We start from the raw sequence: 26,729 nt of genomic DNA, 5'->3' as shown, positions 1-26,729 counted from the left end.
TAAATTTAATAATACTTTATTAGTTTCATATTCTGGGTATACATTCTCATACCACATCTTTCCAACTTAAAATATTAGCAGAAATAATTTCCTTTCTCCTTTACTGTTGTTTGGGTTTATGACATGTCTTTCTCACTTTTCTACTTACTATTGTGGCTGTAATTGAACTTAATATTTTGTGACTCAACACTCCTGTATTGTTTTGTTCATTATTTATTGTTTTGAACTATCTTTGGTTTGAGAAAATAAGGACCAAAAAAATGCTATATTAAAAAGATATACGGTAGAAGGTTAAATACAAGGGAGATTATGCCAAAGAAACTTGTGACATCACCTACACTAGGATGATGTATAAGATGGTTCTGGATGCTGGCTTTTTGAGAATGTTCAATGGGTCAAATACAGAAGAAAATCTGTTAAAACGTTACATTAAGCCTTTATGTATATATAAGCATTTGTAATGGGAGTTTAAATGAGTTTCTGGGACTTTAAAATTCACTTTTATGCCCCTAACTCCAATAATATCATCTTTAGACAAGATACCAACACCAATCAAATTGCAATGTTGCATTAACATAACCAAGTAGATGTTTTTTTCTCTAAATATACTTGAACAATTGTCATAATGGCATAGGAGATATTCACAATGAGTAGAACATGGCTACTTCTGATCTGATGCTTGTTTGAAAGTCAGTTTAATTCATATATATATTTGTGTGTGTGTAAGGTGTAGAAGCATCATATTTAAGGAAATAAAATCTTAAAGAACTCTTAGGAGACCAGACTGCCAGTAGATCAGTAAGCGCCCCCTTTATGAAAGAAAATATAACATGCCCAAACCCAACTTGTTTTGTTCTCACGTTTCTCTACTTCCTCATTTCTGTAATTGGCCGGATTTTCATTTCGGAATGTTTATAAGAGTAGTTGTATCCCTTGCCACTGCTCCAGTTTATGCCATCGGCATAGCTGCTATGTTGTCCCAGATGATAAAACCCATTCAGGTTTGAATTGTGACAACTTCCATGCCACCAGGCTCCTTTGTACATTGTGGCACAGCTTCCTTCTGCATAGACATCGTTGTCTTGGTCCATGGTGCTGAACTGCATATTGTTGTGACCACTCATAGAATCTCCTGGGAAAATGACAAAATACATTTTTATTACAAATATAAAACCATTTAGAGAAGGAGAACATAATACATTTTTATTACAAATATAAAACCATTTAGAGAGGGAGAACATAATATATTTTTATTACAAATATAAAACCATTTAGAGAGGGAGAACATAATACATTTTTATTACAAATATAAAACCATTTAGAGAGGGAGAACATAATATATTTTTAATGCTGAAGTAAAAGAATTAAGAGGACAAACTGCAAGTTACTGGGAGAAGTTTGATATAATATGTATTTTCAGTTAAAGGGACGGTTAACACCTTGTAGAACATTTTTCAGCCATCTACCAATAGATTAACAGTTTGTTTTCTGCAATTGTTTTTATTGGTCAAACTCCACCCACTACTTTCCTTACTTGAAGGAGTCAATCTGGATTTGATTCTGAAAAAGACAGGGCTTTCCCCCCATCATCCTGTTAACAAAATCTTTATTTTCAGCAACAAATTAGGGACAGATGTGTGGCAGGGTTAGGCTTGCACAGCAGCCATGAGCTCTTTCAGTTTTCAAGACTGTAAAATCCGCAATCCTCAGGCATAGATATATCATTCTCACTTTTGCAGTCCCCACCTCCTGTTTCCCATCCTACCCATCTAGATTGTAAGTTGCCGCCGGAATAGGGCCCTCAATTCCCCCTGTTTTTTTTTCTGTCGTATTGTTTCTACATTGTACTTTTATCCTTGTACCCATGGGCAGCGCTGCGGAATCTGTTGGCGCTTTATAAATAAAGAATAATATATATATATATATATATACCGTATATTTATATATATATATACATATATATATATATATATATATATATATATATATATATATATATATATATATTTAAAAGTAAAAAGAACAGGAATTTAAAGTATTTCTATTAAAAACTTGTTAAAAAACGATTAAAAATTATATTGAATGTTTTAAGTTATTTGACAAGGAAGGGTTCAAAAGTATATATATTTTAACTCTTTTTAAAAAAAGGTTTTAAAAGGGTTAAAAATTGATATGATATATAGCAAAGTATTTGAATGGAAAGGGCTCCAATGTGTATGTATGTATATGTGTCTTAATATGTGTATGTGTGTATACTTGTGTTTATATGTGTATATATGTATGTACTGTATGTGTGCAAATACATATTTCCACATATAAATATATATATACTGTATATATACACACACACATAAATACACACACACACATATATATATATATATATATATATATATACACACACACATATATATATATATACACACACATACACATAAATATATATATATATATACACACACACACATATATATACATACACACACATAAATACATATATGTATATATATATATATATACACACACACACACACATATATATATATATATATATATATATATATATATATGTAATCCAGAGTATACACCTGGCTAGGTGTGTGTAATATGTTGAAAAAAACACACACCAGCCAGGTGTATGCTCTGGATTACATTTGTATTGAATTTATTGCAGTGCACCAGGTGAATGAGATGATGGTGTGTGCCGCTTCCCCATCTCCTTATATATATATATATATATATATATATATATATATATATATATACACATACACATATAAATACATATATATATATACACACACACATATAAATACATATATATACACACACATATAAATATATACATATACACACACAAATATATATATATATACATATACACACACACATATAAATACATATATATACACACACACATATAAATACATATATATACACACACACACATATATATATATATATACATATACGCACACATATAAATACATATATATATACACACACACACACATATAAATACATATATATACACACACACATATATATATATTTAAGTCTCCCTAAATATTCTAGCGCAGTTGTAATCTTTAATATGAGTGCTATTTAGCGCTGTCGCGATCTCCATTAAAAGTATAGGTTGCTCTAGATCGACTTCACATAGTATGGCAAACTATCTCTCTCTCACCTGCATTCCCCTCCTTGAAGGCTCCAAGTAGCAACTTGTACTTCTCATCCTCTCCCAGGATTTTAAAAGACGCGTATTTAGCATAGGCCTTTGTGTTCTCAAAGTCCTGAAGATCTACACGAAGCTCCCAATCGCCTATAAATAGATAACGTGATTTATCTTATATTGAAGACATTTAAGAAGTTAACAAACACTGAAGTTTCTTACTCAGTATCTCAAAAATAATTATGACTGTTAGAACACGTATGGTATAGTGCAGTTGCAATAATACAAGTATACCAAAGAAAGTTCCCACTGTACTGAATGGGTGCGGCCGCAATGTAATAAATGTGTTATTAATAAATAACACATTTTGTACAGTGTGATTGCTAAATCAGATCTAAACATGTACAATTCAGAGTAAACTTGTAGCGACTATACATATACAATGTTAAAAAAACCGCCTAGTTTAATATCCCGTACATAAAATCTTGTTCCTTAAGAGCAAATACCAATCAAATCTTGTTCCTAAAAAGAAAAGGGACCAATTAATTATAGACTCAGTCCTTCTGTGGCTTTAGAGTCTAAAGTTAGTACAATGCAATCGCGATATTAGATCTAAACACGTACAGTTCTGATTGAACAAATACAAAGTTAACAAAAATATGTGGGATATTATTAATATACCGTAGAGAAAATCTTGTTCCTTTGATGTAAAGGGACCAATCAAATTATCGACTTCTGTGGCTATGGAGTCCAAATGTAAAACCCAATATTTTTTTTTTTTTTATTTTTTATTAATCATTCACTATCATATCCCTCATAGCCATTCACACCTGTTCTAGCATCTGAAATCTCAATTGGCTTACATTTTGACCCATACTTTAAAAATAGAAATAGACAGGGGCCCATATTATTTTTTTTAATTCACCACGTTCTTTACATATCAATGTATTAAAAAACAGTATTTTAATGTCAATATTTGTTACTAAACTGAATCCCATTTGCTTAATTGTTTAAATTAGATAGAAATTCTTAAAAGATTACAATATTACTATACCACATATATATCTATAATCCTTAACCAGGAAGTCATATTCAAAAACTATATCTCAACTTCACTATATGTTGAGTGAATGCCAATCATCTATAAACCTCCACAAGGTTGGTCAAAACTATTCATAAATATATTGGCTGATCTCTTTTTTCCATAAATAATATGGAGCAAAATATGAGTCAACTACAACTCAGATGATAGAAAAGGTAAGGATGTTGTGTGCGTATGGGGGGGGGGGGTGATAGGAAATTCTTATTGAAGACAAAAGAAATGCATTATGTTTTCCATTTGGACTCCCTAGCTCTGAGAAGACTTAAAAAGGACAGTCTACACCAGAATGTTATTGTTTTAACAGATAGATAATCCCTTTATCACCCATTCCCTAGTTTTGCATAACCAACACAGTTATATAAATACACGTTTTATCTCTGTGATTATCTTGTATCTAAGCCTCTGCAAACTGCCCCCTTATTTCAGTTCTTTTGAGAGACTTGCATATTAGCCAATCAGTCCTGACTCCTAGGTAACTCCACATGCATGAAAGTTTATTTTGGACTAGACTGTCCCTTTAATGGAGGAATTTTAGTAGAATGGAAGACAGTTATTTGGATTTCTACATTAATGTAATTTGTGATTAATCTTCAATGTTTAATTTATAAATAAATGTTTTTTATTATATATGGCAGGATCTTGTTTAATAATAATAAGAAATGTAGATCGTGTAATCTAGTAAATGACCACAAGGGTGTGCTGCTATATCCAGATGAGGACACAGTCAGTGATTGGATATGCACGTACGACTGTTTCTCATTTACTCATCTGCTGTATTATAGCTGGAGTTGCACAGAAGTTCATCTTTCCCTATGTAATTAATCTTTTGCAGTTTTTAACACCTAATGAAGGAAGAGAATTTGTTCTACACAAATACAGTATCTTGTTTGCTCTAGAACTTCTCTTTAATATTTGTATTGTTGTATTCTGGTCACCACCTGTTGAGAATAAAGTAAATAATTCTATGCAAACTAATTGTTACAAACGTTAGAGTCATATTAGATGGTCACATGTTTTAAACTCAGCACATAATCTATTTCTGGTATTGTGCTAATGCAGGGGCTGCCTCTGCTTAGGGTAAGGAGTAGAGTTAATTCTCAACATAATTATCACATGTTTTGTTCTCTTGGTGTCTTTTGTTGAAAAGCAGGGACGTAATCTCAGGAGTGTGCATATGTCTGAAGTACTATATGGCAGCAATTTTGCAAGAATTTTTGCATGAACACTAGATGGCAGCACTATTTCCTGTCATGTAGAGTTTCTGACTCCTACCTGCTTATTTCTTCAACAAAGAATACCATGGGAACAAAGCACATTTCATAATAGAAGTAAATTGGAAACTTTTTTTAATTGTATGTTCTGTCTAAATCATGAAAGAAAATGTGTGGGTTTCACATCCCTTTATGTTTGTACAAAGAACAGAATAATGAGTATGATTTCCATACTACCCCATATTATAACATTTATAAATAGAAATGTCTCTAGATACTTAATTATTTTTATTGTACACAAAAGGAAGAACCAAGAATCTTTACCAGCTGATGTTATCTTGTGAATATTGTCATTTCCCAACCAGAACTCATTTAAACGGCTGCCAAATCCTGTCTTGTAGGAATTCCAGTCGCGCAGAAAGTCTACAGAGCCGTCCCAACGTCTCTGGAAAACCTGCAGTAAGGAGACCAGGTGAGTTATATCACAAGCCTCATTGTTTATATTTACAGAGAGTGTAACATTTATGTAAACTTCATAATAACATCATTTATATTTACAGAGAATGTAATAGATCTGTAAACTTCATATTAACATAATTTATATTTACAGAGAGTGTAATAGATCTGTAAACTTCATATTAACATAATTTATATTTACAGAAAGTGTAATAGATATGTAAACTTCATATTAACATCATTTATATTTACAGAGAATGTAATAGATATGTAAACTTCATAATAACATCATTTATATTTACAGAGAATGTAATAGATATGTAAACTTCATATTAACATAATTTATATTTATAGAGAGTATAATAGATATGTAAACTTCATAATAACATCATTTATATTTACAGAGAATGTAATAGATATGTAAACTTCATATTAACATAATTTATATTTATAGAGAGTATAATAGATATGTAAACTTCATACTAACATCATTTATATTTACAGAGAGTGTAATAGATATGTAAACTTCATAATAACATCATTTATATTTACAGAGAATGTAATAGATATGTAAACTTCATATTAACATAATTTATATTTATAGAGAGTATAATAGATATGTAAACTTCATACTAACATCATTTATATTTACAGAGAATGTAATAGATATGTAAACTTCATATTAACATCATTTATATTTACAGAGAGTGTAATAGATATGTAAACTTTATAATAACATCATTTATATTTACATAGAGTGTAATAGATATGTAAACTTCATATTAACATCATTTATATTTACAGAGAGTGTAATAGATCTGTAAACTTCATATTAACATCATTTATATTACAGAGAGTCTAATAGATATGTAAACTTCATATTAACATCATTTATATTTACAGAGTGTAATAGATATGTAAACTTCATATTAACATCATTTATATTTACAGAGAGTGTAATAGATATGTAAACTTCATATTAACATCATTTATATTTACAGAGAGTGTAATAGATATGTAAACTTCATACTAACATCATTTATATTTACAGAGAATGTAGTAGATACGTAAACTTCATATTAACATCATTTATATTTACAGAGAGGGCAATAGATATGTAAACTTCATACTAACATCATTTATATTTATAGAGAGTATAATAGATATGTAAACTTCATATTAACATCATTTATATTTACAGAGAGGGCAATAGATATGTAAATTTCATATTAACAGAATTTATATTTACAGAGCGTGCAATAGATACGTAAACTTCATATTAACATCATTTATATTTACAGAGAGTGCAATAGATATGTACATTTCATATTAACCTCATTTATATTTACAGAGAGTATAATAGATATGTAAACTTCATATTAACCTCATTTATATTTACAGATAGTGTAATAGATATGTAAACTTCATATTAACATCATTTATATTTACAGAGCATGTAATAGATATGTAAACTTCATATTAACATCATTTATATTTACAGAGAGTGTAATAGATATGTAAACTTCAAATTAACTTCATTTATATTTACAGATAGTGTAATAGATATGTAAACTTCATATTAACATCATTTATATTTACAGAGCATGTAATAGATATGTAAACTTCATATTAACATCATTTATATTTACAGAGAGTATAATAGATATGTAAACTTCATATTAACATCATTTATATTTACAGAGAGTTAATAGATCTGTAAATTTCATATTAACATCATTTATATTTACAGAGCATGTAATAGATATGTAAACTTCATATTAACATAATTTATATTGACAGAGAGTGTAATAGATACGTAAACTTCATATTAACATCATTTATATTTACAGAGAATGTAATAGATACGTAAACTTCATATTAACATCATTTATATTTACAGAGAATGTAATAGATATGTAAACTTATTAACATCATTTATACTTACAGAGAATGTAATAGATGCGTAAACTTCATACTAACATCATTTATATTTATAGAGAGTATAATAGATATGTAAACTTCATATTAACATCATTTATAGTTACAGAGAATGTAAATAGATACGTAAACTTCATATTAACATCATTTATATTTACAGAGTTAATAGATATGTAAACTTCCTATTAACATCATTTATATTTACAGAGAGTTAATAGATATGTAAACTTCATATTAACATCATTTATATTTACAGAGAGTGTAATAGATATGTAACTTCATATTTACATAATTTATATTTACAGAGAGTGTAATAGATATGTAAACTTCATATTAACATCATTTATATTTACAGAGAGTGTAATAGATATGTAAACTTCATATTAACAATATTTATATTTACAGAGAGTGTAATAGATATGTAAACTTCCTATTAACATCATTTATATTTACAGAGAGTGTAATAGATATTTAAACTTCATACTAACATCATTTATATTTACAGAGAGTGTAATAGATATGTAAACTTCATATTAACATCATTTATATTTACAGAGAGTGTAATAGATATGTAACTTCATATTTACATAATTTATATTTACAGAGAGTGTAATAGATATGTAAACTTCATATTAACAATTTTTATATTTACAGATAGTGTAATAGATATGTAAACTTCCTATTAACATCATTTATATTTACAGAGAGTGTAATAGATATTTGAACTTCATACTAACATCATTTATATTTACAGAGAGTGTAATAGATATGTAAACTTCATATTAACATCATTTATATTTACAGAGAGTTAAAATAGATATGTAAACTTCCTATTAACATCATTTATATTTACAGAGAGTGTAATAGATATTTAAACTTCATACTAACATCATTTATATTTACAGAGAGTGTAATAGATATGTAAACTTCATATTAACATCATTTATATTTACAGAGAGTGTAATAGATATGTAACTTCATATTTACATCATTTATATTTACAGAGAGTGTAATAGATATGTAAACTTCATATTAACAATATTTATATTTACAGATAGTGTAATAGATATGTAAACTTCCTATTAACATCATTTATATTTACAGAGAGTGTAATAGATATGTAAACTTCATACTAACATCATTTATATTTACAGAGAGTGTAATAGATATGTAAACTTCATATTAACATCATTTATATTTACAGAGAGTTAAAATAGATATGTAAACTTCATATTAACATAATTTAAGACACTATTAATTTACGGCATACTAACCCCAAATTTGTTCTTTCATGATTCAGATAGAGCATGCAATTTTAAGCAACTTTCTAATTTACTCCTATTATCAATTTTTCTTTGTTCTCATGTTATCTTGATTTGAAAAAGCAGTAATAAAAGGTTAGGAGCCGTCCCATTTTTAGTTTAGCACCTGGTAGCGCTTTCTGATTGGTTTGCTACATTTAGCCACAAATCAGCAAGTGCTACCCAGGTGCTGAACAAAAAATGGTCCGGCTCTAAAGCTACAGTACTGCTTTTTCAAATCAAGATAACATGAGAACAAAGAAAAAATTGATAATAGGAGTAAATTAGAAAGGTTCTTAAAATCTCCTGCTCTATCTGAATCATGAAAGAAAAAAATTGGGTTTAGTTTCCCTTTAAGAACAAAAGACACATATTACTTCCATCATGTATATGAAAGAGCAGTAGATAAATATTTTAAAAATATTTTTGCACAATAAAAAGCTTCAGTTAAAGGGACAATCTAGATCCAATACATCATTTTGATTACTCATTGTTACATACAAGAGAAGCTTCCTGCAGCTGGCCCCACATCTATAAGCTTGTAAGAAGTACCTGAAACATTAAATATTCATTGTTTGTTAGAATCTGAAATTGGAGACCAAACCACGTATTCTGTGTATATTTTGGTATGTTAAGTTTCTAAAATTACAATCAACTCTTAAATAAGTTTTCCTACTGGCATTTGCTGATTTGTGCATGTGCAATTTGAAATAGCTAATTTAAAAATATTAAATGTGCACTGCTAAACTGTCATACAAGAAAACAGCTAACTAGACAAGAAGAAAGCTTAGGGCGGAGCTTAGTGGCCATTTTCAGTTGCTAACAAACAATGATTATTTAAACGTTTCATGTACCTTTTACAAGCTTATAGATGTGGAACCCTTTGCAAGAGACCTGTCTGGTCTGTAACAATAAGTACTAAGTATTGAGTCTAGATTGTCCCTTTAAATGTTGTTTAAATGTGAAGAGACTGTAACAGGAAGTGCTTATCTGTGTTCTTGGGCTCTATCGCACACTGACCAATAGTGACAACTCCCACTGAACATCCATTCATAAACAAAAAAGGACTGTAATACATTTTGAAATATTTTCTTTTAGATGAAACAGACAAAAATGTTATTTAAGTATCACACCGTTTTAAGTAAAAGGTTTAAAAATCATTGGAAGGAAAATGAAGGCCATAAAATGATACAGAAAACTAATTTGTAAATGTGGATAAAACTAAAATCGGTTATCTTTTATGTCATATTGATTTTATGCTATAAACAATACTAACCATTCATTTCACATGTAAGGCTATTTGCAATAATTGCGATAATTTACAATGATTTTGTTAAGTGAGCACGCCAGGCCGATCACGTTTATTCAAGTGCGCTAGATCTGACATGAATTATGAATATTTAACATTCCAATATTCTTCACATAGCAGGATATGTTCTATTTATTTAAAAATATATATATATATAATGTTTTTGGGTAAAATAAAAAATAATATATATATATATATAAAAATTATATATAGGTATAGATTAGAGCTGCAACAACTAATCGTCATAATCGATAATAATCGATTATGAAAATAGTTGTCAACGAATCTCATAATCGATTAGTTGGTTTGCAATTAGTTGGTCTGTGCACAACACCAGCTGCTTCACTCCAATGTCCTGCATATTGTATTGTGTTTTATGGTTATGCCCTTAGCCTAAAGGACGTCTACTTTTCACTTTTTCAGGACAGTATAAGTTTACAACTACCCCTGGCTTATGTGCAACCCAGATAAAATAGTCATCATTTGGATTGTTTATATTAAATCTGGTGATTTGGAACTATGCTTTGCATGATATAGTGCCAAGCTTGTTGTTTACACCTTGCCCCTAGATTGATGGGAGTTATTTAAATTGATGTGCACTATTATCTGTTTGCACAATTATTAGCAGATCGCTTGCTATTGCTGATTATATGTGCTGTATAAATAAATGTGAAAGGCTTTGTCCTGTTATTGATATACAGTCCTTAGCGCTTCTGATTTTGTTTTTTATTGTTCTTTTATATTTTTAATGAATTGTAATAATATGTACCAGATTCAACCTTTATAAGTATATATCTGTTATTTTTAGAGCGGACTAGATATTTCCCCTAACCTTATAGCTGGTTATTTACCATTGCAAATAGATATTCAAGATATTTTTATGTTAGAATGAAGTCAAGGGTTACTTTATTGAGAGGCCCCTTGCCAAGGTAGAAAACACTTAGCATTGGTGAAGAGCTAACAAAGATAAATATACCACTTTGGTGAAATTGACAAAACCCTACTTATACACCTCAACAGAATGTTATAAACAGTGATAGTCTAACTCTTTCTAGTTCTACCTCTTTTCAAACAGTTTGTGGTTTTGTTTTGTTTAATTATAAAACTGTGCTCTGCTGCTTAAAAATTGAAGAAACAGTTGTGTTAATGTAAAGTTTTAGTCTGAAGTTTATATTTGTAACAGGTGGATTTTATTTAAAACATAGAAAACTATTATTGATTCTCTTTTTATCCGATTAGTTGATTAATCGATAAAATAATCGGCCGATTAATCGATTATGAAAATAATCGTTAGTTGCAACCCTAGTATAGATATTTACATATATATATATATATATATATGAATATATATTAAAAATACTTAGAAGGACATTAGAATGTAAAATAGTTACAGTAAATACAAAGTTCAACACATTATTAAACATAAATATTACTTAAATATGATTTTTCATGTTTTCAGCTACTTTACTGCAAAGGGCTCCAATGCACTTGATTGAGCTGGAGCAAACACATTTACTTTCAACTCGCAATATGCACGCTGTTTCTGTTGTGCAGAAAAGGCTGAAAAAACCTGATATCGCTCATGCGCTACCACCAATCTAGTTAACGCACCACTCATAATCTAGCTCATAAGGAGGCAGAGAAATGGTTAACAGACATGTAGGAGTAAGTAGCATCACAACCAGGAAGATGGATAATTATGCATTTTATAGCATAGATAATCATGTACGTTGTTCAAATGAAGATTATGTATATAAATATATATTATTTTTTAAGGGACTTGGGGTACACACACACACCAAGTATTTTGTCTACAGACAGTAAATTGTGACTGCACTCCTGTGCTTAGAGGCACATTCTAATCAGCTGCCTGTTCATTACTCACAATCCAGCCTCCTCCGTCGGTGTGCATATCACACAGCACCTTCAGGGGTCGCTCGCCATCTGGGTATATTGTGTACCAGTCACTTAGGACCTCTCCCTGATCCAACAGCTCCTTACAGTTCCTCACAGCTAGGAGACAGATATGGGAAATAAAGATACAATATCATTATAAGCTGACACAATCATTACATTGTGTGAACCACCAAAAGTCTGAAAAGAATTTAAGAAATACTCATAATACCAGCTTTACATTCGCTTATATTGTAAGTTCTTTACGGAGCAGGGCTGTATCCTTCAGTCTCAGAATGCCCAACCCTGTTTTGTCTTATTTATGTACCCACTGTGTAGTTGGCAAGTAATAATAATATGAACAATAATGATAAACTGTAATTAGGACCAAACTCATATTAGTGTGTTGGATAATAATGGAAGAAATGTTTGGGACGGCAAATACTAAGGGACAGTGCAGTGGCGTGATGTCTTGCAGTAGCCAATACTCATTAGATATGTGCAGCCCAGAAAATATCGTTTTGGACAAAATTTGTTTTCCGAATATTCAGGAAAACTAATTTCCCTGAATATTTGGTGGCTGCATTATTAGGTTTTCGTTTAGTTAAAAAAGAAAGAAAACTGAATTTTGGTTAAGAATTTTAACGAAAACAATTGTAAATATTATAAAGTTACAGGTGAAAGGTTAATTTACAATACTTACCTTAATGTGCTTTCCTGAGCATGGAGATCACATTAAATAAGTATTAAATCGCTAAAAAACATTAAACCAAACAAAGGAATACTGACGATTTTCGCAAGTATTTTTTGTTTTCTTTCATTTTCATTGGCACATTCTTCAGATATTCATGTTGTTTAAGCGAAAACGAATGCACATCTCCAATACCCATTACAGGCTTCTGAATATAAATAACTTACATACAGAGCTCACCGTTTTATGCTCTTTGATAAATAGTTTTCTATAAAACAAACCAGCGCTATGGAATTTTGCAGTGCTATTCTAATAAATGAGAATATTAATAGGTGCAATTATATTAACTCCTCATAGAAATGTCATATTTCATGCTGTTTCTTAAATAGACTCCTTGGCTTACTGTACATATTTTGAAATGATTTTTAAACAGCAAGTTACTTGTACATAAAGTGCTTAGCAATAATATGTAGAGTTACTGCTTTATATTAACTCTCACCATACAGGGATGTGCCGCTGTCTCCTTTTTCCCCTGTTGACAAAAAATCACTTTATTAGTAAGTTCTACAGATAATAAAACACACCTGTATTATACTGTGCTCTACTGCATCAAATGCACCCCCCCCCCAATTGGACTGTTTGAGTTCTCTTGTGTGTATCTGGTTTATAAGTTTCTGGGTCTGTGAATATATTTAAATTAGTATTATATCTTTCTATATGCAAGTAAATATTTGTGGAGCATAATATGAAAAGCTAGGACTTCCTTATTTTTGGTATTAAAGGGACATTAAACACTACATAAATGCTATATAGAATGATGCATTCAAAGACATGTAGATTAGGGATGGGCGAATGTTTTGCAACATTCGAAAAACGGCACGAATTTTAACACATTCGTTCGTTCAAATCGAATTTCGAATGTTTACATAACATTCTAACATTCGATTTTCGAATGTTCAGTTTCGAATTTTATGATTACATTCGAAAATATTCTTTTCGAAAAATTGGAATTTAGATTGTAATAGTATTTCTAATGCTTTTTCTTCAAATGTAATATTCGAATTATGCAATATTCGAATTCGAAAAATTTGAATTTAGATTGTAATAGTATTTCTAATGCTTTTTCTTTAAATGTAATATTCGAATTATGCAATATTCGAATTCGAAAAATTCGAATTTAGATTGTAATAGTATTTCTAATGCTTTTTCTTTAAATGTAATATTCGAATTATGCAATACGTGTATTCGAATTCGAAAAATTCGAATTTAGATTGTAATAGTATTTCTAATGCTTTTTCTTTAAATATAATATTCGAATTATGCAATATTCGAATTCGAAAAATTCGAATTTAGATTGTAATAGTATTTCTACTGCTTTTTCTTTAAATGTAATATTCGAATTATGCAATACGTGTATTCGAATTCGAAAAATTCGAATTTAGATTGTAATAGTATTTCTAATGCTTTTTCTTTAAATGTAATATTCGAATTATGCAATATTCGAATTCGAAAAATTCGAATTTATATTCGAATTTGAAAAATTCGAATTTATATGTTTGTAATAGTATTTCTAATGCTTTCTTTAAATGTAATATTCGAATTATGCAATATTCTATATGGAAACATTCGAAATGATATATTTGTATCTATTTATGTATCAATTTACTAGATTCCAGCCCTACCACATGAACTATTGAACTTCTGAATAGTATTTGTTAAATAGAATGTTAAATTCGAAATTTCGAATGTGGACATTCGATATAATTATAAACATTCGAATTCGAAAGTGACATTTGAAAACTGTAAATAACATTCAATTTTCGAATTTTTAAGAATATTTGTTCTTATCGACATTCGGATTTAGAATTCGAATTTCGGTAATAACATTCGTTCTACATTCAAAATTCGAAAATTTACACATTCGCCCATCCCTAAGAGATGTATATATATTTTTTTTTAAAAAAAACCTTTAATTAGCTGTTTAAATATTGACAAAATAAGTTTAAAGTTTTAGTGTCTATAAAACAGTGGGAGCTGCCATGTTGTAACTTAGGTTACTTTCTCTGCTGTGGCCAATTAGAGACAGTTATAAATAGGTCACCAGCCAATGGCTGTGTGGAATAATATTTTCATATCAATTTGATAACAGTATTCTGCACTTCCATTTATAACAGGAACTGAAAAGCACACAATTTCAGAATAGAATTACAGGAAAAGGGGACAAAATAAATAATGAAAGTATATTGCAAAGGTTATATATATATATGATTTATAATTTTTATATTAACATCTCAAAGTATTTAATGTCTCTTTAAATGGGGGTTTAAATTTGTTTTTACCACAATTCTGCAGTATTTATTATGTGATTATTTGAGCATCTTACCCTTAAGTCCTTGTATTCCTTGGGCACCAGCTTCACCTGACACACAAAAAAAGGTGAACATTTTAAGTGACACAGCAAACTTTAAAGCCTTACAAAGGGCTTGATTACAAGTGGAGCGCTAAATTATTGCGCTCCTGCAAACGGAAGTGCAATAATTAACCAGCCATTAAAAGTGGCTAGTTATTGCTACCGCAAGCTCGCGATAGCAATTTGCGCTTATAAAATTATATTGGATCTCTGGTTAATTTTATAAAACTGCCCCAAATGCCCCTAAAATACAGTGTAGTGTAGTTTAATAAAAAATAAAGATAGCAACATATTTATTTTTTAATAAAATTACTGCACTAGGCAGTATTTTGGGGTTAAAGTTGGTAGGAGTGGGGTGGTCTATGGGAACTGTGTGTTCCCAGTAAATATATATGCTTATATACATATATAGTTATGTGTATATACACATAATAACACATCAATATATATGTATGTAGTCATATACATTTATACTTTGATGCCATTGTTGACTTACCCCCTTCGCTGGCGCTTAAGTGCTGATGCCGTCTGTGACGGCATGAGAGCATCAGAATAAGGCTCCCATAGGAGCCTATAGAAGCATACTCTCGTGAGCGCAATGCTTCCTAGCAATGCGAACATGAGCTTGTGTTCGAATTGCGGCTAACTTGTAATACTAGTGCACATTATCTTGCGCTGGTATTACAAAGTGGAGCGTTAATATCGCTTTCAATCGTTAATATCGTTTTTAAAGGGACACTAAAACTACACATTTTCTTTCACGATTCAGACAGAACACTCAATTATAAAAAAAAATCCAATTATATCATCAAATTGTGCACATTCTTTTTATATGCAAACTACTCCTACTGAGCATGTGCAGGAGTTCGCAGTGTATATGTATATGAGTCTGTGATTTGCTGATGGCTGTCACATGATACAGGGGGGGGCGGTAAATGGAAGACATTTCAAATTTATCAGATAAAAAAATGTACTTCTCATTTGAAACTCAACTTACTTTTTACTTTGCATTTGTTAATTATGTAATTCTACTGTATTTAAAAGGACAGTCTACTCCAGAATTTGTATTGTTTAAAAAGATAGATAATCACTTTATAACCAACACTGTTATATTAATAAACGTTGTACCTCTGTCATTATCTTATATCTAAGCCTCTGCAAACTGCCCCTTAACTCAGGGATTTTAACAGGTGTAGTGTTTAACATATAGACAGAAAAACAGAGAGATGCACTCAACTGGGCTTAGAACTGAAGCTGGAAAAACTTCCTTGCTTAGTCATTCCTTACTCCCAGGGTACAAACTCTTTCTGCACACTATGCCTTTCACAAAGGTAAAATATCCTATAGCATATCAGTCTGACCCTGCCAAATAACAGCCCAGCGCCCAAATACCAGGCAAATCTCCTGTAGCATATCAGTCTGACCCTGCCAAATAACAGCCCAGCGCCCAAATACCAGGCAAATCTCCTATAGCATATCAGTCTGACCCTGCCAAATAACAGCCCAGCGCCCAAATACCAGGCAAATCTCCTATAGCATATCAGTCTGACCCTGCCAAATAACAGCCCAGCGCCCAAATACCAGGCAAATCTCCTGTAGCATATCAGTCTGACCCTGCCAAATAACAGCCCAGCACCCAAATACCAGGCAAATCTCCTGTAGCATATCAGTCTGACCCTGCCAAATAACAGCCCAGTGCCCAAATACCAGGCAAATCTCCTTTAAACAAGGGAAAACAAAGAAACCTCAGACGTATGTTTCAGCCTCTAGTGTTTAACATAATCTTTATTAACACTCTGTTAAAAATAGAAAAAACAACATAGAAACAAACTCTTATACATCAAGATTTCGGAATAAAGGTATTACAGCCTCTTAAATGCTTACACAAGGGGTTTGAAAATTAAATTAAAGGTGATATCATATTCTTAGTGTTATCTCTTGTGAATATCAGGGGTGCACAACTACAGGCTTATCCCCTCTGTCTTTAGTCAAGGATAATATGTCTTATCTGTCTTGTTAGACAGTATATTATAGTGTTATCAAAAGAAAGAATTAATACTGTACACCTATTAACCCCTTAATGACCACAACAAACCTTGTACATCGCTGGTTGTTAAGGGTTTGCCTGGTTGCTATAGCGCAGGTCTTGTCACAAGCATCAAGATTGCGCTATTAGACCCTCCCTCCCTCCTGCATGCTTGTTAAAATAGTGCCGTCTCACCATCAAAAACATCCCCCCCCCCATAGAAAGACCAGACAGGGTACGTCGCTGATCTTTATGGGGTTAAATTACATACACAATGCCCTTAGGCTATAACAAACAATAGCAATACGTGTTCTAGTAATATACCATTATCAGAGAGTAAACTACTTGAAATGATAATGCTAAATTGATTTGAAGTATCAACATAAATTTAGTCTGACTTTACAAGTAGGGTTAATTTATAATTAAAAAAAAAGAAGAAAAAAACCTCTTGACACTTGTAGTCTATCCATATTCCTGTCAAAGTATAAGTAATTAATCTTTAGGATAGACTTCTACTCTCTCGGTAAAAAAAAATGGTGTTTACTCATTTTGCTCCTGAATCTATTTCCCTTCATCTACAAACAACAAACCCTTGTTATGGTGTTGAATTTTTTTGGGAGAAAAAATGCTTTTATCCTGAGATTATTAAGAGCTAGATTACGAGTGGCGCTAACTGTTGTGCGTGAGCAATAAGGATTTTATCTTGGCTCTTTTTGTGCATTGGAAGTAGCGTTAGTATTACAAGATAAAAGAAATTTTGTTTGACCGAGTGCAATTAAATAGCGCGACTTCAGAGCTCTTAACTGTTATGCTTGAATAAAAAATTGCACAAAACACATAAATAATACATTTAAAAGTAAAGTTACACTGATAATAACTCTATGTAATAAACACTGCAAAAAAAAGTTATAGGGTCTTAGGTTTAAGAAAAAAAAAAAGGCTGCAAAGGGCTTTAAAGGGACACTGAACCCAAATTTATTCTTTCGTGATTCTGATAGAGCATGCAATTTTAAGCAACTTTCTAATTAACTCCTATTATCATATTTCCTTCATTCTCTTGGTATGTTTATTTGAAAAGCAAGAATGTAAGTTTAGATGTCGGCCCATTTTTGGTGAACAACCTGGGTTGTCCTTGCTGATTGGACGGCACCAATAAACAAGTGCTGTCCATTCTGAACCAAAAAATATCTGGCTCCTTAGCTTAGATGCCTTCTTTTTCAAATAAAGATAGAAAGAGAGCAAAGAAAATTGATAATAGAAGTAAATTAGAAAGTTGCTAAAAATTGCATGCTCTATCTGAATCATGAAAGAAAAAATGTGGGTTTAGTATCCCTTTAACATGTATGTGAGTGTATCTATCTATCTATCTATCTATCTATCTATCTATCTATCATCTATCTATCTATTTATGTGTACATATGTATTTATGTATTGATATGCGTACTTATGTATTTAAATACATATATACACATATAAACACATAAACACATATATACACATATAAACACATAAATACATATATACACATATAATCACATAAATACATATATACACATATAAACACATAAATACATATATACACATATAAACACATAAATACATATATACACATATAAACACATAAATAAGTATATACACATATAAACACATAAATACATATATACACATATAAACACATAAATACATATATACACATATAAACACATAAATACATATATACACACATAAACACATAAATGCATATATATATATATAGTGCATTGGAGACCTTTGCACTCAAGTAGATGAAAACATGAGAAAGTATATTTATACACTATTTATAGTTAATATTCTTCACTTAGGGCATTGATGGTGAACCTTGGCATTCCAGATGTTTCAGAACTACATTTCTCATGATGCTTTACTGGACTTCAGAATGCCGAAGCATTATGGGTAATATAGTTCTAAAACATCTGGAGTACCAAGGTTTGCCATCACTGACATAAAAAAATATGTTCTAAGTATATTTAAATAGAAATTCCTTTACATATCTTTATACGGTATATCTATACCTATTTATAATCATGTATATATATATATATATATAGATAGATAGAGATATTGTATTTTGTACCAAAAAAAAGAATAAATAGAACATATTCTTCTATGTGAAGAACATTAAAATGTCGGGTTAGCTCACTTTGGTTAAACGCAATCAGGTTTGCGCAACATTGTTTTTTTCCTCCCACTTTTCACGCTACATTGAAGTCTATGGGAGAGTACGTTAACACGGTCAGGATATTCTAACTTCCACTTTTTACGTGTGTCAGGTTAGAGAGCAAGCGAAAACTTCTTACTTTCAACTTGTAATATGCGAGGTACCCGACGCGCAAAAAAGTTGAGAAACATTTACTATCGAGCGGGAGTGCTAAATAGTGCTCCACTTGTAATCTAGCCCTAAATGCCTTAAAGGGATACTAAACCCACATTTGTTCTTTCGTGATTCAGATAGAGCATGCCATTTTAAGAAACTTTCTAATTTACTCCTATTATCAATTATTCTTCATTCTCTTGCTATCTTTATTTGAAAAAGCAGGAATGTACGCTTAAGAGGCGGACCATTTTTAGTTCAGCACCTGTGTACGCTTGTTGATTGGTGGCTAAATGTAGCCACCAATCAGCAAGCGCTACCCAGGCTCTGAACCAAAAATGGGCCGGCTCCTAACCTTACATTTCTAGTTTTTCAAAGAACAGAGGATGAAGAAAAATTTATAATAGAAGTAAATTAGAAAGTTGCTTAAAATGGAAACAGATATCTGAGATCTATGAAATTATTTTTTTAAACCATAATGTGGATGTTAAATGTTTGCAGGATTGTGGGTTTGGCACAAACCTTTTTGTCCTGGGGGTCCAGCTTTCCCTGAGATTCCTGCAAGTCCCTTTTCACCTGAAAAATAATAATGTATATATCTTTGTAACATTTATACACCAATAACTCGTGTTACTGCTGCTTTATACATTTTACAATATTTAAACTGATTGGGCAGAACAATATGTAAAGGATGCTGCAATAGTAAGTATTTATAGTTTTTGGAATTTGGTTTCTGACCGTACATAAAATAAATACAGATCATAGGGTTAGTGTACATTCCAGTTATAAACATTGTGAACTGGTAGTTATATATTAATTATATTTATTATAGCTGAGTTCAAATTGTTGTCATCATTTTTTAGTGGTTTATCAAGCTGTATAAAAAGAATTACACACTCCAGCTGTTTCGCCTTTGCTAAATGACAGCTGCAGATTTCAAGTCTAGGGCAGACAAGAAATGATAATATACATATAAAGGCTTGAAATGCCCTTTACAATTGATATTTCAAAGTGTAAAACATTTTAAAACATGAAAAACACACACAGACATTCAATAAACTTGTTTGAATAATAAAGAATCATATTGCTACCACAAATATGAAAATTTAGGATAAATATTTAAATATTATATTTGGGTAGTTATTCATAATTATATAAATTCATTGTTTACAACCACAAAGAAAAATACCTGTATATCATCTAAACATAGGAGTCTATAGGAGTATACTAAATGAATTAATTTAGTACATATTGAGTCACATGAATTACAAGCATAATGATATTATCTTGTTAGGGTTGCTAAGCGACACTCCGAGATTCTAATTTCTTTCTAAACAGTACAAAGCTGCTGAATGTAAAATAAAAATGAAGAAAGGGTTAGGTCAGGTGTTACACATTACTATATGTGTGTGCAGCTGTAAACCATAAAAGGAAAGTATGTGAAATGGTTGCACAATGATAGATATTATTTTACACCAGACAAAAAGTTTTATGCTCTATGGGTCATCGTTAAAACCACAAATGTGAACTCATCCTATATTGTTTCAGCTTTCCCATGTACAGTCGGTTGTGTAAACATTGTTTTATCTTTTAACAATTTGTCCCTTTAAGCTTCAGGAGACTGTGCAGTAAATGTTTATGAACTGCTAGGAAAGTTATTCAAATGATTTATCACTAAAAGTTCCTATAAAATGAATGATGAATTTGTATAAATGAGTCTTTATAATCCTTGTCTTGCATAGGGGACAGACTCACCTTTCTCTCCAAATGATCCAGCTTCTCCTTTTTGTCCAGGAGGTCCGGGAAGACCAGGACATCCTCTTAGTATGGTCAGCTTGTCAGATTCCCCAACTCCAACAATCTTCACTTCTGTTGGTGTAGTCCACAAGAGAAAGGTAAACAAGATTTATAATCACTGATCGGGAAAAAAACAAATGCGAGATAAAAAAATCTTTAAAGGGACAGTAAAGTCAAGATCAAAGTTTCATGATTAAGATAGAGCATGTCATTTCAAACAACTCTCCAAATGACTTCCGTTATCAAATGTGATCATTCTCTCGGTTGAATAATAAGCCTAGATAGGGTCGCAGAAGCTCAGGACTGAGTAGGTGTCCTTAGTACTCTATGGCAGCAGTGTTTGTAACACTACTAGAAACATTGTTGTACATCTTGCTGCCATAGAATACTAAAGACACGTGCACACTCATGAGCTCCTGTGAGAGTACCTGGGCTTACTAATCAATAAAGGATATGAAGAGAATGAAGAAAATCTGATACAGAACCAAACTGAATGTTGTTTAAAATGTAATTGTCTATCTGAATCATGAAAGTGTAATTTTGAATTTACTGTCCCTTTAATGTTTGTCTATTTAGCGTACATTAAATGCTATTAGAGTGTATTAACTTCTTGTTATCAGTTGTCCTATGAAACAGTAGGATACAATAGCATCTAAGATACAATAACTTCTAAGACAACACCTCTGTGTTTATACATTTATAGCAACATTTTAATTAACAGTTTTCTTTGTTTCCTCTTAAAGAGGATGTTTCAAAATGTATTTTAGTTTGTTCTTTTTTGTTTTATTTTGTTTTTTAATAATTTTCCTGCCCTGTAATAAACCAGTTTGTTTTTGTTTTTTATTAGGCGTGTTGTCATTCTCAGTCAGTTAGGGTTGGAAAGTACAAAATTAATTCTGCTGTTTTTATGTCAATATAAATTTAAACAGCTATTATGTTTTCAGTTTCCATCTATCTATCTATCTATCTATCTATCTATCTATCTATCTATCTATCTACCTATCTATCTATTTATTATCTATCTATCTATCATCTATCTAATATCTATCTATCTATCTATCTATTATATATCTATCTATCATCTATGTATCTATCTATCTATCTATCTATCTATCTATCTATCTATCTATCTATCTATCATCTATCTTCTATCTGTCTATCTCTCCCTTAGCTATCTATCTATGTATTTATCTATCACCTATCTATATAAACAGTATATATAAAGATTTTTGAGTGCATTGCTTTTTTAATGTACTGTACATAAATAAAAGACCATCAGTAAGAGCTGCAAGAGATTTCCCTGACTGTAGCACCTATTCCAATAGTTATTGTGGGGTTTTCCATTGGCTTTGCATGAAATAAACTCTAACAATAATTTTCATTGAAAGAACTTAACAGCAGCTATTCGATCCATCACAAATGATTTCTGGATAAATCTAATTCAACAGCCTTGATGTTTTTCGGCCCTTTGAATGGTATAACTTGGCTGTTCACAGCTCTTACTTTTAATGTAAAAGTGAAGCATTCAAACCTTCATCATTTCCAAATCCATTAACTGTCATGTTTTACTTTGTTGTGATTATATTTCTTTGTATAGGTGTGTAGGTAAAAGCTTAGTGAACAAAAACAAAAAGAACAAAAAAAAAATAAACAGAGAAAGCCTGTTTGTATATATTTTCACGTTGACATCATCAAGATTTTCCTGCTTTAATTTATTTTTCAGAATTAAGGAGTCTGGACAAATTGAAATAACCATGTATCACATAGAGTAAGATAGCATATAAAAAAAAGAATTGAGACAAAGACAAGAAAAAGTGTACAAGTAGTATCTGGTTGGCAGGTATTCAAAATATGATAATAAAAAATTGCGCCTTGAAAAAACAAAATCACGTAGAAAAACGTACGTTATGGAGGACGGCACATCACCAAGAGGAGCAAAGAACCGTCATTAAATACAGCAACATCTCTGATCAGGTCCGGTCAAACTAGTGTCAGTAAAGCAAACAATATAAACTACATCAGTTTATTATCCGGAGTAATGCTTTCTTTTATGTTTTGCCACTGGTTTTGAATGCCCCGAGTGAATGTTATATGTGCCATTATATCGCATTGCTTTTAAAGTTATTATAAAATATATGTGAATAAATCTTTATAGAAGAGTTCCTGCTTTTTACAGGAGAGCTTTTGTGAGTACTATTCGTGTGATTTGAAATACATTTTGAATTACAGTATCACGCAGTATACTTTTTTCTTTGAGGATACTACATTATACACCAAGTCTAAATAGTGCTATTTGGCACAATTGTTTAGTATTGTATCACTTTATTTTTCTTTGTGTCACTTACATATTGTGTAATATTTTATTAGGTTATAGGTATTCAAAATATATTTGGATATACGTATTTCTGTTTTGTATTTCCTTGTTGGCATTGGATGTATGCTATACACTTTGGTATGAGAATATATTTGTGTTTGATATACGTTTGTAATTGTCAACAACTGTAAAGAACTTTCGCAATAGGTCTATTCTTCAGTTATGGGTTTCTTTCACTCCCCAGTGAATTATAACATAATCCAGATGGCAGACGGCCCATAATGTTACAATACTGATCAGGCAATTAGTATTCAGTTTGTTTTGAGACAAAAAAGAAAAACTGCTCCCATTTTATAAATGACAATAAAAAAAGAAATAATTTTGTAAAAAGTAGAGACGTTTTTAAGAACATATCATGGCTAAGTCTAAAAGATATTTTTTAAATCTTCAGTTGGTCTTTAAATTTAATTTCTTTTCATAAACACCCCAATATCTTTATATTAGCACTTTGTGTGTTACAACTAATATACAGTTTTAGTTTGGAATTTAGATCTCCTACAGTTTTATATGTCACTTTTATCTATGTTTATGTGGAGTGTAATGAACAGTTTGAATCCATAAACAGACGTCTATTACATTAAATGCAATTTTATCAAAATTGTTCCATAGGACGTGTTTGCCTTGGGTTTAAGTTTGAAAACACGATACACAAACGATCACTATTTAGAGTATGACTTTTACAATTTTTGTGAGATTCTGCTGCTTAAAACCCAAGATGAAGGGTGTTGGGATCTAAAACATTTGTCTGACTAAAGGAGAGTTAATAAATGTCTTCTCCTTGTCTATATGTGTATCAGTCACTTACCTGGGCAGGAGTCCTCAGATTTAGCGAGAGGGGTCACTAAGCAGAACACTGCGAGTGCTGTAGCCCACATGGTGCTTACGGATGTTCTGCCTCGTGTTTCCAACAGAAGTGTTTGTGGTTTTAAGATTGAATAGAGGAGTTAAATAACAGACTCCACCCAATGCAAAGTCCTCCCATTTATTACAGAGTGTTCCCTCTACAGTTTATTTATCAGTTGTAACTCTACACTTGCCTAAGACATAACCCCAGTATGGAGACCGAAGGAAATATTAGCACTACTCTTTTTGTATCCCTTTAAAACAGCCTACAAAATATTGAATGCCAAAGAAATGCAGCTCACCAGCAATATGTAATATATATTATAAGTATAAAGGTTATCGTCTGTAGATTAACCAGAAGTCTACTGTTCATGGGGAAAATTGAAAGCATGGATCTCCTTTCTATTACCGATGAAATCCTTATTAATTGCTGTTTTTGACATAGTAAATCACCTTGAATTTCATGTACAATATAACAGTAAAATTTAAAGGGACAGTCTAGGCCAAAATAAATTTTCATGATTCAGATAAAGCATGTAATTTTAAACAATTTTCCAATTTACTTTTATCACCAATTTTGCTTTGTTCTCTTGGTATTCTTAGTTGAAAGCTTAACCTAGGAGGTTCATATGCTAATTTCTTAGACCTTGAAGCCCACCTCTTTCAGATTGCATTTTAACAGTTTTTCACCACTAGAGGGTGTTAGTTCACGTATTTCATATAGATAACACTGTGCTCGTGCACGAGAAGTTATCTGGGAGCAGGCACTGATTGGCTAGACTGCAAGTCTGTCAAAAGAACTGAAAAAAGGGGCAGTTTGCAGAGGCTTAGATACAAGATAATCACAGAGGTTAAAAGTATATTATTATAACTGTGTTGGTTATGCAAAACTGGGGAATGGGTAATAAAGGGATTATCTATCTTTTACAACAATAAAAATTCTGGTGTAGACTGTCCCTTTAAGTGCACACATAAAAAATGATAAGAAACAGGGGAATCACAGGCTTTTCAAAAAGAAAAGCATCTTGATATGTGCCATAAAAGCAAATTCTGTAACCTGCTGCAAATCAAATAGCTGGTTACAAAATATATATTTTTATTTACCTTTCCTTTTTTTTAAATGCTTTTTTTTTTTACACTCTTTTTTAAATAGTTTTGATACCATCTGCCTAATTTGTTTGAATGCAGATTTTTCACTTAACCAGTTATCTTAATTTGTAAAATATTAATAATTTGATATCAAATATATTGTTTTATTATTTAGTTTTTCAAGCATCTAGACACTGCTAATATTATCAATCATAAATTAAAATGAATAAATCTCACTTTAAGTTGTTTTAAAGTTTCTAAATGTGACTTGAGCTATATTGTTATATAAAAAAAAATAAAGTAATCAATTATGAAGTCAATTCAAAATCGATTACTTTATTTTTTTAATTTGTTTGCACAGCAAATTTTAACATGGAAAAGAACCCGTAAATAAACAAGAAGTTCTGCTCAAAACAGGCCAAATAGGTATTCAAGAGGCCGAAGCGGCTTATTAAAAAAAAAAAAAGAAAGAAAAAAAAAAGAATTATGTTAAAAGCAACACAAATGTATTTTCCGATAGATTGTAATGCTGAGGTTGACTTGTTTCATTGTTCACGTTAGTAAAGATATTTAAATCATGTGATTTATTTGCAACTGGAGGTAAATTTTAACTTTTGTGATTCAGACAGAGTACGGTTTTTTCAGTTTACTTCTGTTATCAAATGTGCATCTTTTTTGTACCCTTTTTTGAAACTTTGTTCCTTTCCATGAGAGCATACCGAGGTATGCTTGAGAGTGTGCATATATTGCATCTGTGTTCGCTATTA

The 26,729-nt window shown here is 30.9% G+C and overlaps 1 protein-coding gene across 1 annotated transcript; it reads right to left on the bottom strand.

Moving 5' to 3' along the window:
• On the bottom strand, positions 1–24,946 carry LOC128643178 (ficolin-1-like). Its single transcript, XM_053696151.1, has 9 exons — positions 24,836–24,946; positions 21,615–21,728; positions 20,382–20,435; positions 15,457–15,492; positions 13,573–13,605; positions 12,375–12,502; positions 5,810–5,939; positions 3,188–3,322; positions 1–1,132 (listed from the first exon to the last, which is right to left on the bottom strand). The coding sequence occupies exons 1-9, from the start codon at positions 24,903–24,905 to the stop codon at positions 867–869; spliced, it is 966 nt and encodes a 321-aa protein (XP_053552126.1). The 5' UTR covers positions 24,906–24,946; the 3' UTR covers positions 1–866.
• Positions 24,947–26,729: the final 1,783 nt, after the last annotated feature.

The sequence above is a fragment of the Bombina bombina genome, chromosome 12 (genome assembly GCF_027579735.1).
Source record: "Bombina bombina isolate aBomBom1 chromosome 12, aBomBom1.pri, whole genome shotgun sequence".
NCBI classification, from domain to species: Eukaryota; Metazoa; Chordata; class Amphibia; order Anura; family Bombinatoridae; genus Bombina; species Bombina bombina.
Note: the sequence above shows the minus strand (reverse complement) of the source record. Positions and strands in the feature narration are given on the sequence as shown.